Source organism: Cicer arietinum, chromosome 7 (genome assembly GCF_000331145.2).
Source record: "Cicer arietinum cultivar CDC Frontier isolate Library 1 chromosome 7, Cicar.CDCFrontier_v2.0, whole genome shotgun sequence".
NCBI classification, from domain to species: Eukaryota; Viridiplantae; Streptophyta; class Magnoliopsida; order Fabales; family Fabaceae; genus Cicer; species Cicer arietinum.
Window position 1 is genome coordinate 59,605,630 of NC_021166.2, and position 17,869 is coordinate 59,623,498.

General features: G+C 31.2%; 3 protein-coding genes across 6 annotated transcripts in view; 2 read left to right on the top strand and 1 right to left on the bottom strand.

Moving 5' to 3' along the window:
- The first annotated feature begins 5,230 nt into the window (after positions 1-5,230).
- Positions 5,231-10,262, top strand: LOC101498331 (uncharacterized). Of its 2 annotated transcripts, none has more exons than XM_004510212.4 (5): positions 5,231-5,596; positions 6,700-7,944; positions 9,170-9,316; positions 9,409-9,589; positions 9,991-10,262. In XM_004510212.4, the coding sequence occupies exons 1-5, from the start codon at positions 5,366-5,368 to the stop codon at positions 10,173-10,175; spliced, it is 1,989 nt and encodes a 662-aa protein (XP_004510269.1). In that variant the 5' UTR covers positions 5,231-5,365; the 3' UTR covers positions 10,176-10,262. The 2 variants fall into 2 exon arrangements, with proteins under 2 accessions (XP_004510269.1, XP_027192394.1); XM_027336593.2 differs by having other exon boundaries at positions 5,455-5,596; positions 6,686-7,944.
- A 139-nt stretch (positions 10,263-10,401) lies between these two features.
- Positions 10,402-12,273, bottom strand: LOC101497805 (uncharacterized). 2 transcript variants are annotated; one of them, XM_004510210.4, is made up of 3 exons: positions 11,823-12,273; positions 11,173-11,325; positions 10,402-10,725 (listed from the first exon to the last, which is right to left on the bottom strand). In XM_004510210.4, the coding sequence occupies exons 1-3, from the start codon at positions 12,130-12,132 to the stop codon at positions 10,529-10,531; spliced, it is 660 nt and encodes a 219-aa protein (XP_004510267.1). In that variant the 5' UTR covers positions 12,133-12,273; the 3' UTR covers positions 10,402-10,528. The 2 variants fall into 2 exon arrangements, with proteins under 2 accessions (XP_004510267.1, XP_004510268.1); XM_004510211.4 differs by having other exon boundaries at positions 11,173-11,307; positions 11,823-12,272.
- A 1,595-nt stretch (positions 12,274-13,868) lies between these two features.
- The window catches only part of LOC101497469 (uncharacterized), a 6,510-nt gene continuing 2,509 nt past the window's right edge, over positions 13,869-17,869 (top strand). Inside the window, exons 1-7 of one of the 2 annotated variants that reach the window (XM_073363434.1) lie at positions 13,869-14,080; positions 14,418-14,534; positions 14,990-15,066; positions 15,353-15,438; positions 15,584-15,644; positions 15,823-15,890; positions 15,975-16,056. In XM_073363434.1, the coding sequence (XP_073219535.1) occupies positions 14,441-14,534; positions 14,990-15,066; positions 15,353-15,438; positions 15,584-15,644; positions 15,823-15,890; positions 15,975-16,056 (468 nt within the window). In that variant the 5' untranslated portion in view covers positions 13,869-14,080; positions 14,418-14,440. The remainder of the gene's footprint in view (positions 14,081-14,417; positions 14,535-14,989; positions 15,067-15,352; positions 15,439-15,583; positions 15,645-15,822; positions 15,891-15,974; positions 16,057-17,869) is intronic. The other variant, XM_004510209.4, reaches the window with a different exon arrangement.

The following is a 17,869-nucleotide window of genomic DNA, read 5'->3' on the forward strand; positions in this document are numbered from 1 at the left end:
GCTAAAATTAATTTGATACTTACCAAATTGGACAATTTGCGAATAATCATTTTGTTACCAAATTGTACAATTGATTAATTTTTTTCATTAATTTTCTTATTTAATCGTTAAATTAACGATATATCACAAATTGGTAAAATTAATTTTCTCATTAAATATGATTTGATAAATTGATTAATTTTCTCATTAATTTACAAATTAATTTAATATCAAAAAAATTGATTTGTGTGATTGGAAAAAGTAATAAAAGAACTTAATCTAATCATTTTATATATAGATATTTTTAAAATACATTTGGAAGATGAATATATTTAATTTAATTTTATCTTTTAAGATAAGTTAACAATACATTATTATACAATATATTACATGATTTTATCTCAATATATCAAAAAAAATTATTCGTGTGATTGGTAATGTGACAAAATATATATATCAAAAATTAATGGGCTGAATAAATGTGACAAGACAAACAAGCTAATGCATATTCAATTTACCAATCACACAAATCAATTTTTTTGATATTAAATTAATTTGTAAGTTAATGAGAAAATTAATCAATTTACCGAATCATATTTAATGAGAAAATTAATTTTAGCATTTTATGATTAATAATTAATTTTACCGTTAAATGAAAAAAATAATCAATTGTACAATTTGGTAAAAAATTGATTAATCGCAAAAATTTGATATCAAATTGATTAATCCAATTTGATAAGTAGCAAATTTGGTAAGTATCAAATTAATTTTAGCAAATTGATTAATCATAAATTGCCCTAATTTTTAATTATAATCATTTTTAATCATAATAATAATAACAATATAATAATAATAATAATAATAATAATAATAATTATTGTTATTTATTAATGTATTATTATTTATTAATTTAATTATTAATTAATATATTTAATTCATATAATAATACTTAAAACGACAAAAAAAAAATTCAACCCTAGTGGGAGATTGCACCGTGGGCCAGCGACTTCCTATTAGGTCCAAAAAGTAGGACAATCTGATATATAAAACTGGGAGTAGGGTACTTTAGTATAAAAAAAAAGGATATATTGGGAAAAAATTTCTATTTAAACTGCCGCGTATTCGTGAAAAGATTCCAACTCCAGAAAATGATAAAATATGTGGTGGTGGTATTTATTTATTTATTTTTTTTAACTTTTTGTATGTGAACTTTAATCCCGCCCATAAATTTGTTTCTCCTAATGTTATCTGTAACTAGAGGCATGAGTTGAAATTCCACCATGTCTAATACGGGAAATTTGGAGCATATCTCAATTAAACAAACAAATGAAAAACGAAAATAATTAAAACTAATAATACCCTAAACTAAACTATGAAACAAAACAAAAAAATCAGAAACATAGCGTACGTGGATTGGTCAATCTAGATATGGTAGATTAGAAGAAGAAAAACACGAAAGGAAAAACTAAAATAAGGGGAAAAACAACACTTACATTTTGATTAAGACTATTGAACCAACTAAATATGATGTTTTGATAGAAAATCAAATATTTGAGAATTTTTTTGAGAGTTTAGGACTTTTAAGTGGTCTAAACCTCCAATTTGTCTCCTCAAATTATAACTGTCAATCAAAATGCTCACTGAAATTTACACTATGCAAAAAATACTCTCATTTTGTTTAACATCGAGCAAAATGTTCTTTCCATCAATGAGCTCTATTAGAGGAGCTCATGTTTCACGTTAAGTAACACCGTGACACATAAGTGTGGATGACACATCATAGTGAGTATTTTGACAATAAATAAGCACATTAAAGAGGCTAACAACTAGTTTTTCTTCTCTATTTATTTTTCTCCAAATTCTTAAATCCCTAAACTACACTACTTAAATCACTTATTCTCCTTCTACTCCAAAGTTTTAATGGATGACTTACAATTACCTCTTGCAATACAAACTACAATTACTTCATAAACCCTTCAACTTCTCAACAATATTGAGAGGATAATTGATTACCCAAACTTGTACCTGTTAAGGCAAAAACCTTTTTGATGTATGTTTTAATGACAACAACCTTATGAAATAAATGATTAAGTTTTATGAATGGTGGTATACTAATGATTGCACTTGAGTTTTAATTCACTTCATCAAAGTGCATAAGTACCCAATCAATAATGAAATAATCTCAAAAAGAACGTATCATATATCAATCATTCAAGAGAATGATTATTACATCTTCATGAAGAAGGTGATCAAATACATTCATACAACAATCAGTGATCATATTATGTTATAAATCGGAAGCAAGATCATTTGAAAGAAGAAATATCAAATATGAGAAACGAATAATGTTCTGGTTATTGAATAGAAAAAACGAAGAACATTCTTGACAACATTTTGAAAAACAAAGATCATTCTTGATAACATTTTGAAAAACGAAGAATGTTCTGGTTTTGATAACTTTAATCCAAGAACATTCTAGTTTACAAAGAACAAAGTCTTCTTTAAATCAAGATTGATTTAGGCTACAAAAATACATCAATCTACATTGCAAATCACTAGTATTCATTACGAAGGAACATAATTGTATACTCAAGATCATTTTGGACATATTATTTTCATAAGATCAACAAAAAAAGAAAGCAATGCATCAAGAATAAAAAATAAGACTAATCCCTAAAATTGATGGCTAAAAAGTAAGCAATTACAAACTGGACATAAATTATAAAGTCACTGCATCACTGACACGCGTACAAAACAGAAAAACTTGACACACAACAACTGTTAGAATTGTCAAAATCCAGCAATCACTCAAAACAGAAACGAAGAACGTTATTTGTTTTTACAATTTTAATCCAAGAACGTTCTGGTTTACAAAGAGCAAAATATGTTGTAGTTTAAATTCGATTTGGGAAACAAAAGTACATCTATCTATACTACAAAACATCAATATTCATTACAGAGTAATTTAATAATCTACACAAGATTTTTTTAGATAGATTCGATCAAAGAGGATCAACATAAGCAAAACAAAACATCAAGATCAATCTCCAAATTGATGAACTATGAGTAAAGACAACCATGACAACAAGGGCACTGCTGCTGCACCTTTTTGCATAAAGCACATCATGTTTTTATGAGACAAAGGAATGACACACAACAGCTGTCAAAATTCAGCACTCACACAAAATAGAAAACGAAGAATGTTCTTGTTTTACAAAAGAACATTCTAGTTAATCTCCTTTAAAAGATAAAATTGAAAAAAATAATTTTCCACAGTCTAAACCACATATTAAAGAGTATCACGACTTCTCAAATCATTGGTGAAGCCAAGAACTCGAGATCAATGCCCAAAGGTAAAAAAACAATCTCAAGATTGATCTCTAAATTGATGAGTGTTGAGCAAAGACGCAAGTACATTGTACTTACAATATTCTGCAGAAAGCTATGCACAAATCTGACTCAAAACAGTGTCAACTGACACGTGACAACTCATTCAGTCACTCATTCACGTTTTCCAAGAGACCCAATAGCAAAAATGTTCTCTCTTTTGTCAAGAACGTTCCGGACAAGAGATAAACATATTTTTCATTTTAAAATATATATTCAAAGCCTTTTAACATCTATAAATTGAAGATCAATTGGAAGATGAAGGCAAGAGTTCAATTTACAAATCTACCAATACTTGTTCAAGTAACAAGTAAAAAAAAAAACTCTTCAAGCAAACTCCAACTTTCTTCACTATATCTTTGGGTCATTATTTACTGAGTTTATCTTTCATTTCTCTCAAACAAGTATTGAGAAATTTCAAGATCCCAAACATTTTTATCATACACATCATTTGTAACTCAAGTCTATCTTTTATGTTAGATTGAGTGTGTTTGTAAAAATCCTTTCAAGGCTGAAAGGTGATTGTAAAAATGATTTCTAAGTTGAAAAGTGAAGATTATAACAGATCAAGGTTGATCTGGACTGGTGGTGTAAAAAGCAAGAACATTCTTCGTGTTGAACACTTGGTAAAAAATCTCACGGTTGTGAGGACTGGACGTAACCTGGATTGGGGGAACCAGAATATATCTCTGTGTGATATCTCTTCCTTTATCTCTATTTATTTCTAGTCTTTTGATTATCAAATTAAATAGATAAATTAAATTTTGTTTTTTTCACTAACCAAAAACGTTCTCCATTTTCTATTTTCATAACCAACATTAATCTTGAGTTAAATTCTTTATGTTTTAACAAGAAATTTTAAAAAGGTGAAATCACAATTCAAATCTCCATTTTTTTGTGATTGACATTGCTACTTTAGTACAACCTCCATTAAAGAAAATTATGGGAAAGAAAAAGAAAAAGAAAAGAAATGATCGGAATAAAGATTCGATCAGTGGCTATAAACTAAAGAGATCTGATAATGAGTGGACATGCTCTAATTGTGGTGGGGAATGACATGACAATAGTGTGTCTATTATACCAAACCCACAAAGAGAGATAGAAACACAAGCAGAGATCCCTCAATCAAAATCTATCATTACTAAAGAGCAACAACAATCCCAAGATCAATACACTAATTTTACAATCACTAGTCTGATATGTCTAGTTTACTTTGTGACCAATCTCTATGTCAATAATTGTTTTACTTTGTGGGGCAATTTGGTTTTAGTTAGAGAACATTTTGCTTGTAAGTTATTCAAATCATGGAGAAGTAAATTTTAGTGAGATTTTTGCTAACGAGTTAGAAAATTTAGCATGTAAGTTGTCTAATTGTTTAAAATTTTGTAGGAAATCATTGATGGACATGGAAATAGACCACCATCCATCAGAGGACCAACACCATTCAAAGAACCCACACCTTCTCCACAACCTTTCAGAGGACTAACATCATTTAGAGGAATTCTAATTTCAACTCCTAGACAACAACCTCAAGACCAATGTTTCATGTATTTCAAATTTAAGGAGAAGAAGTTATTTGGGTGGTACAATTTAAGAATTTGATAAATTTTTTTTTTTTGTTGATAATTTAGGAATTTAAGAATTTGGAGAATAAATTAATAGAGAAAAAGAATTAGTCATTAGTCTCTTTGATGTTTCTATTTAATGTCAAAAAATTTCCTATGACATGACATCAAATTTATGTGTCACAGTATCACTTAATATATCCAAAGAGGGGCAAATTTAGAATTTTGGATCATGTGAGAATACAGTGAAAGAGAAGATTTCCCTAAATAAATTTAATTGGGCTTACATAAAGCCCAAAAAACTTGGCCCACAAGAAGAGAAACTCTTGGACCATCACCGAAACCTGAAGCTCGCAAACCGCGTTCATGGCGGAACTTCTGTAGTGTACTGTATACACATCACTCATAGCGAGTTCCCAACTTCGCAAGCAACGATGGCTCTCGCTTCAACAGCGACCTTCGCTCTCTCTCTTCTTCTCTTTCTTCCGATTCTATCATCGGCAATATTAGAAAAAGAAGAAGAAGAATTTTCCGAGGAGTTGCTATTGAAACCCTTACCCGATCGTAAAGTGCTTGCGCATTTTCACTTCCAAACCGAAGCTTCTATGTCTGAAGATTCCTTCGCTCGTCACCATCATCTCTTCCCTAAATCTATTTCTCAGCTGGTGTGTGTGCGCGCTTTACACTTTTCAATTTTCTTTTATTCATTTATTTTCGATTTTTAAGTTATTTGTTGGAATGTCTCACTTGAATTTGGATTCAATTGATTGAAGTTGTTTTAATATTTCCTAGATGTTGTGATATTTATGTAGTTTAAACTTAATGTTGCTTATGATTCTTTAAAGTTTTACTTTCACAGTGTGTTTTGTTCTGACAAAAATTGTTTTGAATGAATTGATTCTGTAAATTTGATATTGACTTATAGTTAGTTGAAACTGACTTATGTTTAGATACATTCATGTGAAAGTGAGTTGAGGATAAATCTAAGACTAAATGCCAATTCTAGAGTAAAAAACTACAAAGTCTAGCTTTTAAGTCCTAATCAATTTTGGAGGTAAAATCAATTCAACGCGATAACAACCAAACATGTCAATTAATTCTAGACTGATATTGACTTATGATCCCCGTATCTATTTGTATATCTAGTAACTATTTCAACTATCTACAACTGCCTAATCCCGGCATTTACTGTTGCTGACTGTTATTTCTGTTACTCACTGCTTTAAGTCCTATTGAGGTATTTAATACATGTTTCCTTAATTGGTAAGTCTTGTATATATGAATGACCATTTGATGAAGAGAGTTGAGTGTCTAGCATCATTGAGGTGAAGTTGTCTTGGCTTTTCCCTGAGCATCAGTCTGCTTGTTAGATCATATCTGATACAATCTACTTTTAAGATATATGATTACAAATGGAAGATGTAAGTGTAACTGTAACTGGATAAAGCATGGGGCGATCATTGTAAACTGAATTGGCCATCTAAGTATTTGTACTTTTAGTTTAGAGATGAATATCGTTTATCCCTAAAATAATTGGTTGGTTTCAGTTCAGAGCAAATCCGTTACTTGGCACCAGATGCTATCGGGCCTTCCGGGTTTTATAAATTAATATTTTAATTTTGCTTGCTTATGATTTAGTATATATTATGTTTTTGTGTTGTTCCTGCGACTTGTAGAAGCAAATTTGTTAATTTTGTTATATTCTGTCTTCTCGGAATTGTTTTCCTGAATATACTAATTAACATGTGGATTAGTGTTGGATGGACAGGTTAAGAAATTTCACATTAAAGCAATGGAGTTATCCTTCACTCAAGGTCGATGGAACTATGAAAGATGGGGTGGATTTGATCCAATATCAAGCCAAAATGCAAAGCCTCCTGGAGTTGAATTGTGGGCAGTCTTTGATGTCCCACAACATCAGGTTGACGCTTCTTGGAAAAATTTAACTCATTCTCTGTCAGGTCTATTCTGCGCTTCAATAAACTTCCTAGAGTCTTCTAGCTCTTATTCTGCTCCTAAATGGGCATTTCAGTCAGCCTTAGGTCGTTTAAGATATGGCACACTGCCGCGTGAAGCTGTATGCACAGAGAATCTAACTCCCTGGTTGAAACTCCTTCCTTGTCGAGATAAAGCTGGACTTTCGGCCTTAATGGATAGACCGTCTATTTACAGAAGCTTTTATCATTCACAGCGATTGCACTTGACAGCATCAAGAACTGTTGCTGATGGGTTGGATTCAGGAATTATTCTAGAACAAGCGCTTACAGTTGTTCTTGAGCCTAATATTCAGAGAGCTGGCATGAGCTATCCAAGTGAAACAAAGATTCAACCAAGCTGGTCTCTGAGTTCAATATTTGGACGAAAAATAAATGGAAGATGTGTTCTTGCCAAGTCGAGTAATGTTTACCTTCAAGTTGAAAGGGGTCTAGTTACTAAACTTGAAGAGCTCCAGGAGAATACTGCTGCATATGCTTCTAATGACATAGGTACAGATGATTTGAGGTGGAATCTTGGCTTTGACTTAACTGTTACCCCAGACAGGGTCCATAGAGAGCTGGAAAAAAACTCAGTTCTGTATGAATATTCAATCAATGGGTACAAAGACACCGAACAGTTTGATTTAGGCCTAACTTGGAAGCATCCAGTTGTTTGGTCCAGTTCACACGCACCTTTATATGCCAGTAGATTTTTAATGGGAAGTGGAAATGAAAGGGGTTCGATTGCAATATCCTTGAAATCTACGGATTTGACTAAGGGCTTCGTTGCAGCCAGTGATCTTGAAGAGAGGTGTAAGTTACAAGTTAATGTTCTCCAAATTGTGCCTTGGTATATTAAGGTATATTACCACACCTTACAATTATTAGTAGATGAAAAGCCTCAAGTAGTCACAGACTTTGTTGAGAGAATGAGTGTTTCACCTTCTGAAGACAAAGTATCACTAGGGATGATGGAGCTGATCCTCATGCTTCCTTGTGACATTAAATCTGCTGTATTAAATATAGAGTTTGATAAGGTTTGCTCAAATTCTTATTTTCTTTTGTATTTCTTTTTCTTCTGGATATTTACCTCACTTTTTGTTAGATTAACAAACTCCTTTAAGTTAATGTTATCAAACAACTGCAGAAATCTTAATTCAAAGATCATTACGAACTAAATAAATAAGACTGCTAATGTTATGATAGGAAAGTAGGAGGTATCATGAAATATCAATTTGGCATACATATATGTCCTTCTGAGTTCTTCAAAGTTGGGGAAAAGTGAGTCAAGCTAGACAAGAATATGCTCAGTCCAAACTTGGCTTGTTAAGGAAATATATTTTTCAGGATTCATCTACTCATTTAATTAAGTTTAAGAGTTTAGTATATTTGTATAAATAAGGATCAGTTCTTTGTCTGTTTTAGTAACATCTTTATACCTGAAATACTATTTCTATAATTTCAGCAATTTGTAATTATCCAAAGGTTCTACTGAGTTTGACAGAAATGACTTAGAACAACTGGGAACTCTGCTTAGGAATATCATTTGTAAATGTGTAAGATGTTTTGTTGGAGTCTAGAGAATGGATCTACATTGGTACTAAATCTTCACTATCCATGGGACTAGTATAAACGGGGGAGGTCTCGATTGGCCAAGACATTGAGTGATAAAGAGTTTGTAAGCAACATAGAGATTTTGTAAAGCACCCATGATACAGGTTTCTTTCTATAAACTTGGTTCTTGCCTTCTTACTTTCCTAGTCACTCTCTTGAGTGTGAGTTTGAGTGAGACTGACTTTGTTTAGGGCCAAGTGCTAACACGGTTTTATAGAGCGGGTTACCTGTTTATTTTTTCCAATCTGGGAACAGAACTGTAGAATCACATTAATCAGTAGTTGTTGGACTAATCCCTCTAGGATGAAGAGTACTAATTATGGGGCAACTCCTCTCCCCGAACATATGCAACTCTGTTTCTGTCACTAGGATTCAAGCCCTGGACATATGGTTAAAAGACTCAAGCTACTAGCCACTCAGACCACACTTTCTATTAAAAGTCCTTTCCGAACACCCTGTCAGTTAGCCCAAATTTAACATGAATATTGGTATTTGTCATCGCAGCATAAAATGTGATAATCATTTTTCTTTTATACATATATGGCAATAATAGCTGATGGTAGCTATATATGTTCACTACAAACTCATCGATGAAGGGTGAATGAAATATTGGTTGGGTTTTTGACATGCTTTTGCCGGTCTTTGTAGGGTTTCTTGCACATTGATGAATACCCTCCAGATGCTAATCAAGGATTTGATATCCCATCAGCAATAATAAGCTTTCCTGATTTTGATGCTGGTTTGCAATTTTCTAACAACTCTATAAGCAACTCACCGATGCTGTCTAAATTACAGGTTATTATTTGTATCTGCAATCATGTTTTGCTCATAACTCCATTATATAGGATTACTGTCATACATAACTGTTTGTATTATTATTAATGCAGGAAAACAGACCCGTTCTTTCATATACAGAAGTTTTGCTTGTACCCTTGACAACTCCTGATTTCAGTATGCCTTACAACGTCATCACAATTACATGCACAATTTTTGCATTGTATTTTGGATCTTTGCTAAATGTACTCCGAAGACGTGTTGGAGAGGAGGAAAGACTTTTGAAAAACAAAGGTAACTCTCTCGACTCTTGTATGTATCGCGGGACACAACTAATTTATATTGTGTATAATAATAAGTAGCGTTTTATACATGTTAGGACAAGACAAAACATATGTTCTGCTTAATGCTTGAAGCTTATTAAAAGTAGACTAGAATTATGCCTAGGGTTACAATTTACAAAGAAATACATTATGTTTCGAATAAAACTGTGGAAAAAAACATAATCCCAATATGTCGGAGTTCCTAAAGCATCCTTCGATCGCGACATGTATCTCTGCTCCCACCCCCAGCATCCTTCCTTTTGTTTTTGTATTCTTATTTTTTATAGTGAATGGCGTAAGCTGCATAGCTTTAGTTTCCACAACTTTTTATTCATTCTCAGTTTCTGATATCTTGTATTTTTCTACTTGTAGATGCAAACAAAGTTGCGTTCCTTCGTCGAATACTAAATAAATTGCCTGCAAGGCTTAGGGGGCGATCATCAGAATCCACTCAACCAGAACAACAATCATCATCATCCTTCATTAATCCAATATTGATTCTTAAAGTACTATTGGTTGCAGGAATAGCTGTTGTATGGCAATACTACTCAAAATGATACCATCCAATTTGATAGTGTTAGTTGTGTATTATATTCTGATCAAGAACTAATTATGTACAATATAGCTTTACTTCCACTGTGTAATGTGTTTGCATTCATGCCTGTTTTAATTGATCGGAATCACACATGATTACAGTTAACGCGTGTAAACCAACAAACTGGTTCTAAACAAGTTTTGGTACATCTTAATTACTATTAATAGAAATTGCAACTTTTGACTTAATTTCCTGAGGCACCTCAAAATCTATGATTTCTTTGACATTTCAATAGTACATAATACAAAAGGTTTAAGAGCGTGCAAAGGACATGTAAAAAATCTATACTTCTATTTTTTTTTCCTAAGTGAGATTTTATCTAATCCTTTTGTAATTAGCTGCTACAATTGTGTCATCTTCTCTGAATCGCTTCAGATTCTTACTCGTGACACTACATGTAAACTGGCTGTGTGAAATGCCTGACTTGTCTTCGTTTATTTTTGACTTCTTGAATTGGTTGACATCTTCAAATTGTTGCTTTCTCTTGCAGTTTAGGCCATTCAGAATCTCACCTTTTGGAAAGAAAAAAAAAAGCAAAAGAAAAATATAAAACAAAATATAAGTTAAAAACAATTTAAAATATATTTTCATTTTATACTCAACCTGACTCATTTTAAATGTATTTTTCTCTGTCTTATATTATTTATCATTTTACAATATCAATACAACATTAATTACTTTTTTTTTTTTACTGATATACTCTTATTTTATTATATCTCAATTCATCAAATTTATTAATAAGGATATTTTAGTAAATGAAACTCATTATCATTATAATCAACAAAACTAATTATTTTATTAAAAATTGTGCCTAACTCAAATCAAACAATTGAAATACCAATTGAATACTGACTGAAAAGTTATACTCACCAATTGGAACATTAATTCTTTTTTACTTAAGGGAACATTAATTCAAATACCAATTGTAACAATCTTCACAAATAACATAAGAAATATACCTGATTTGCTCTCTCTCAACTTTTTATTCTTCAACAAGTTGATATCGTCAAGTTCATTCCCTCTACAGCTACCAGCATACTCACTTTCTATCACCTTGCAAATCCCATTTTGAAAATCTTGTGACTCATGTCCTCCTGCAAAAGCACATGCAGCTGTCCAAATTGATTGATATAACTAAATATCATTTTTTTTGTCTAAAAAATAAATAAAAATTGAATTTTGACCTAACTCAACCTCAAAAGTTAGCTAATGGGTGAGTGTTACCTTGCCTCATTATAACCATTATTCACTAAGATAGTTTCTAATGTCATCTTAGAATCTAGGTTTCTGGTAAATTATAGCCATTCACTTAACTAATCAAAATTATACCTTCAATTGTTTCAAGATTAAACACTCATAATCTTTAGATGTGTCAAATGTAGTTATAACAATAATCGAATGTATTAAAATTACAAAAGATACCCTTTTTCTTTTCTTAGTGAGTTTGGTCTAAAATGTGCTCTTCTTTAGTCAGTTTAGTTCATAAAATTATTAAAAACAACACATATAGGGATGTTTCAATGAGTAACTATATCCACCAATTGCCACAAAATTTTAAAGAAAAAGTAAAACCAACAAAACAATAAGAAAGAAGAGTTAACAAACATACGCTTGTTCCCAACTTTGGCAGTGACAAGAAGAGCATCATGGTAATCTTTTCCAGTAGACAAACCTTTAGAAGAGAAGAAAGAGAGAAGAGAGTTCCAAGTAACAGAGGAAGAAATTAGGTCAACCCCTCTACTTATAAAGTAACCATTCAACCTCAACGTTGATGGGTCTAACCCAAAATTTCTAGCTATGGAACCAAGGTCGATTTTTTTATCATCATAAGTAATAAATTGAATTATTTTTGAATTTGAGAGTGAAGGGCATGACATTAACAGCTTTAATTCTCTGCCTCTCTTTCCTAACAATGACATGTTTTCAAGAAACCAATGACAGCATAAAAATCTCTTTGTCTTAGTTTTTCTCTTTTTTCGATTTGGAATTGTATTTAGTTTTTTTGTGATGGTGTTGTGTTGTCTCTGTATTTTCACTGTGTTTAATGTTTTCTCGAAGTGTCTACACAAAATTACAAACCAATTAGTAGGTCGAGTTACCAAAACACGACCAAGTAGATCCGAATAGGTGATTGGGCCGGGTCATGTTTTATTGGGCCTCAGCACTCAACTACTTACTTTTTAGATTTTAAAGTTTTTTCTTCTTCTCATTTTTAAGTCTTCTTAAAATCCTTTAATTTTGTTCGAATTGATTAATTTAAAGGTGTATTTTTTATTATAGACATGTATTTTTCTCATTTTTAAGTCTTCTTAAAATCCTTTAATTTTGTTCGAATTGATTAATTTAAAAGTGTATTTTTTATTATAGACGTGTATTTTTATGGATTTGAGAATATTGAGAGGTGAGAAAAGAAACATTCTTAAAATAAATGTTAATTTAAAATTATTAACCACAATTCAATTAAATAATTTTTTATTTTTATTTTTTATATACCTCTTGTCCATTTGATATAAATTCAGGGATATAAGATTTGACTTGGTGTGTGAGATGAGAGAACTAAAGAGAAAATGATAAAAAGGTTGCAGTTTGATCACTACCCTCAACAAAATATTAATAATATTAATTACTAAAACGTCTTTAAACCCTAGTTCAATTGATAAATGTCAATATTACTATCTTTTCTAAGACAAAAATAAATAAATTAATTAATTAGTAAGACACTTGCAAAAAAAATGCACATTATAAGGTAAGATAATTTAGTTATTTTGATCCCTTCACCCTAAATTTTGTTTATATAAAAAAAATTAGTTCTTTTTACTAGTGATAATTTAGTTTCTACAATTTGTAAAATGATAATTTAGTTTCTTAATGTCCCTTGTTGATGAGTTAATGACCACTTAACGAGTTTTAGAAAGAAGTTCTCAGATTTAAAAAGAAACTATCATAATTATTAATTATTAACATTTCGTCAAAAAAAAAAAACTTCTTAGTTAAATATATCTAAGTATAAAAATATAAATTATTTTCTTAAGTTTTTTTATGTGTTTTTTATATAATGAAAAGGTTGATACACAATAATTGAATACTAACACGAAAGAAATAGATATAATTTATTATAACTATTACAATTTTTTATTTAAACAATTAATAAAAAATAAATAGAAAAAAGTAACTGATATTGATAATTGAGATAGTTAAATACAAAAAAGATTACATATAGATTTATATAATTAATTAAATAAACAACAAATTAATAATATAAAATAATTAATTAATGTAACTAACTAATCAATTCTATATTTGATCATCAAATACGCGTCTTAAGGCAAGTTTAAAGTGAAAATGTTGAAGCTATAAAACTAAGCTTCTATCCAAACGTAAAAATCCTGTGCGATTCCATAAAAGCCACGGCAGAACCAAACAAATGCTTAATTGCTTTGATTGAAGCTACTTAGTACTTACATATAGTGTGATGCTCAAACTACTAGAAAATTATATTATAAGTTATACCTTGAGAAAGTGGTGCTCAATAAAAATGCATGGCATGAAGTTCTTTTCTTAGCAATCAAGCAAACCAAAAGGAAAATAATCAGAATCAGAATCAGAATGTTGTAAGCAAAAGAAACAAATAAAATGAGAAGTATGAAAAACCCTGAATTTGTTTCTATGTTTTCTCAAATTCTCTAGACACATTACAATAATCATCTTCCAAGTTTCATAGCATTTCAATCTTCTAGTTTCTTGCATACATGGTTTTCCTTCAATTAAGTCACTAGAAGAGTTGTAAACACATTTGTACCCAACATCAACATATCATAGCTTCCTTAGCTACCTTTTACTTTTTCTATCACTTGTAATTTGTAAAAGGTATTATATTGTGAAACTTATATGCTACACCCTTTTTTTCACTTCATGTTTTTGAACCCTTCATCTATCATTTTTGTTTTAGACATTGTTGTGTCTTATTCATTTGACACACTTTTTATGTATAACATGTCATACTAATAATTTCGGTGTTATGTAATTTGTGAGGTAACACAGATATAAACATCGACATTAGACATGACACTGAAATTGTTATACGTAGACATTACTAATATATGCTAGTGTTAGACGTTCTATACAAGTGTATAAGAAACAATATTTAATATCTGACTATTAGATATTTTGGTGTCATATGATCTGTGTTATGTATTTTTTGCAGTCTATCATTTTATTTTTGTACAAATGGCTGTTCCAAAAGTGAATGTAAAGTTACTTGAAGACCTTGAAATAATGGGATTTCCACATGCAAGGGCAACAAGAGCATTGTATTATTCTGGTTAGTTGATTCATTACATGAATTATGATTCATAGACACGAAATTAAAATGAAATGTTAAGTTTCTTTAGTTGAATTATCTTAAATACACCTTGGTAATCAATTTTTTTTAACTAGAGAGAGGAAAAATTATTTTTAATTAAAGTGATACTAATTAATAATCATTTTACAATCGTTCTCGAGAATATTTAAATTTTTGTCATTTGATGATATAATTTTAAACTCTACCTTTTTAAATCATTATTTAGGAAAATGTTTGAAAATGAGACTTGAAGTTTATCTACCTAATACTCATTGTAACAATGTATTAGGTTTGCTTTTCTAACTAAGCAAGCACTAATGCTTTGATTAAAGATGACACATTATTTGAAGCTTCTATTAACAATTTGTTTCTTCATTACATACCTTAGAATTGTGCTTTTTGTGCTTAAACACATAAATATTTTGCTGTACTAGGCAATACCAGCTTAGAGGAAGCTATAACTTGGATGATTGATCATGAGAATGACACTGATATTGATGAGATTCCATTGGTAATTTCACACCCTTTTTTTCCTTCTTATTTTTATAGTTTCTATAGTGTGTATTTGTTATTTAATTTTTCAAATTACAAATTGATTCCTTCAAAGGTTAAAGAGGTACATCATGATTTTGAATTTCGATTCGCAATTACAATTGTAACCTCAATTTAGTGATTTAAGAGGCTTATGCAGTTGTATTGCAACTACAATATTGCGGTCACATTGGAACACAAGAACAATTATCACTATAATTTAAAATTTTGATTTAAATTAATTTTAATTGTTACCATTTTAACAGGTAGATGTAGACATTGATATTATTGATGATAGCTCTCAATCATTCACCATCACAAAAGAAATGAGAATGAAAGCACATAATTTAAGGTTTTGTGTACCTTCTCTCTTCTATAATAGCAATTGTTATGATTCATTTTTTATGTACTATAGCAATTCTTTTTTTTAGACATGTTAAAATAGTCTAACTATTGATTATAGACAACTATAGAAAATGAATATTTCACTATTGTAGGGAACAAGAAGGCAAGAGGAAAAGGAATGAAGACAAAATGATGGAAAGGGAAAGGGAAAAGGTAACTTAAATTATTAACTTCTTCATACACACATGAACTTAGTGTTTGATTGTGTATCTCAAAAGATATAGTTCAAATCTTCTCGAGGACAGTCGTAAATTGGTCATTTCTAGCGGTTAATTATTCATAAAACATGTCAGCATAGACTTTCATTTCTTTTTATTGCTATGATTTTAAGGAGAGGATTCAAGAAGGTAAAAAACTCCTTGAGGCGAAGCGAATCGCAGAAGAAAATGAAAGAAAACGGTATATCTAATATTTACTAGTTGCTTATTTTCTGTTTTTGTAATGAAATTAGTTACTCAAACTCACTTATATTCAATTAATCAGGAATTTATCCTTGAGAAAAGCAGAAAAAGAAGAAGAACAAAGAGCTAGGGAAAACATTCTCAAGAAACTAGAGCAGGATAAGGTATATTTAGCACTTGCTAACCAATTTTGTAATTCTTTATCCAATTAAATAACTGAATTTTTTAAATATTCGCATAAAATTTTGTAACTTCCATTATTTTTATCGAGAAAAGCATACATAGTCCTAATTGTTAACAAAGAAAAAAGAAAGCAAGAGGAAGAAGAGAAACAACCACGCTAGGGTTTCATAACATAGAATGAACCAAAACCACAGTTAATAGGGTTACAATGAGTATATATATAAAAGAATAGAATTGTCTAGAATTGTCTAAAATACCCTTACTACTAATATATAATAATATTATCTAACATCTCCCCTCAAACTCACGATGCATTAACATGGAGCATCGAGAGTTTGTCAACTAAAAAAAACGAAAACGTTTAATGGAATGCATCTTTGTGAACAAATCAGCAATCTGTAAAGAAGAAGAGACAAACGGTAGAGTAATGATTCTATGCTGAAGATGATGACGAGAGGGGTAACGAGGAGGATCAACAATCGCAGGAGGTAGTTGGACAGCCGGGGGGACAAGAGGGATGTCACCAAAGAAGAAGCAACAATCATATCAAAATCAACAGATAGGAACCACCAAAGAAGTAGCACCACGAAACCAAATCCAAACAAACCAAGGAGCAACAACCATATCAAAATCAACAGATAGGAACAACCAAAGAAGTAGCACCACGAAACAAAATCCAAACAAACCAAGGAGCAACAACCATATCAAAATCAACAGATAGGAACAACCAAAGAAGTAGCACCACGAAACAAAATCCAAACAAACCAAGGAGCAACAACCATATCAAAATCAACAGATAGGAACCACCAAAGAAGTAGCACCACGAAACCAAATCCAAACAAACCAAACCAAATAGAACCAAACAAAACTAAATCATATCAAACCAAACTAAACAAAGAGAGAAGCAACAAAGCAAATCACTAGAGAGATTAGCAATCAAACAGAAGAAGCAACAGACAGAGCGACAACACAGAAGATCAAATTTTCAGCCTCATCCAAGTATCCAACCCTTCCTAGAAGGTCAATCATACAACCATAATGCTCAATCTGAGGCACAATTCCAAATCTCTCCATTTCTTTGAAGCATCTTCTTCCTTCCTCTACCAAACCACAATGGTAAGCAGATAACACACTAGTCATTGTTATCTCATTCGGTTCAAATCCTTCCCGTAACATTGCTGCGAATACTTCTAACGCTTCCTTCGCACAACCATTGACACCATAACCATTTATCAAAGCATTCCAACTAAGCACATTCTTGACAGGCATACAATCAAACATAAACCTCCCCACCACAACATCATCATCCTCACAATAACCATGAACCATACTAGTCCAAGAAATAACATTCTTATCCTTCATCTTATCAAACAAATCCCTCGCCAAATCCATACACCCCATTTTCACATACCCATCAATCATAACATTAGAAGCAACAATATCTCTATCAGGCATAACATCAAAAAGCTTCCTGGCCTCACTCATATCCCCACACCTAGCAAACCCAACAATAACAGCAGTCCAAGAAACCAAACTTCTCACAAACATTTCAACCAAAGAAGTCCCAACATACAAATTAACACAAAACCCATTTTTCAAAACAACACAATGAACCTCCAAACCTTCTCTCAAAGCCATACAAATAATGAGACAAACACAATCACTGAGACAAAATAAATTAGGGATAACCTGGTGCTGTGCGAACACGATTTCTCCCCCCTACAGACGTCGGTTTACCGATCCGACTGTTGAAGACGAAGACCTGAATGTCGTAAACCTTCTGTCCAAAAATCA

Excerpts from the sequence above, each read along its gene's own strand:
- LOC101498331 (XM_004510212.4), top strand. The coding sequence starts at position 5,366 with ATGGCTCTCGCTTCAACAGCGACCTTCGCTCTCTCTCTTCTTCTCTTT. Across the intron at positions 5,597-6,699 it reads CTAAATCTATTTCTCAGCTG|GTTAAGAAATTTCACATTAA; the intron begins GTGTGTGTGCGC and ends TTGGATGGACAG. Across the intron at positions 9,317-9,408 it reads CGATGCTGTCTAAATTACAG|GAAAACAGACCCGTTCTTTC; the intron begins GTTATTATTTGT and ends TTATTAATGCAG.
- LOC101497805 (XM_004510210.4), bottom strand. The coding sequence starts at position 12,132 with ATGTCATTGTTAGGAAAGAGAGGCAGAGAATTAAAGCTGTTAATGTCA. Across the intron at positions 11,326-11,822 it reads TGCCAAAGTTGGGAACAAGC|CTGCATGTGCTTTTGCAGGA; the intron begins GTATGTTTGTTA and ends CAATTTGGACAG. Across the intron at positions 10,726-11,172 it reads GTTGAGAGAGAGCAAATCAG|GTGAGATTCTGAATGGCCTA; the intron begins GTATATTTCTTA and ends TCTTTCCAAAAG.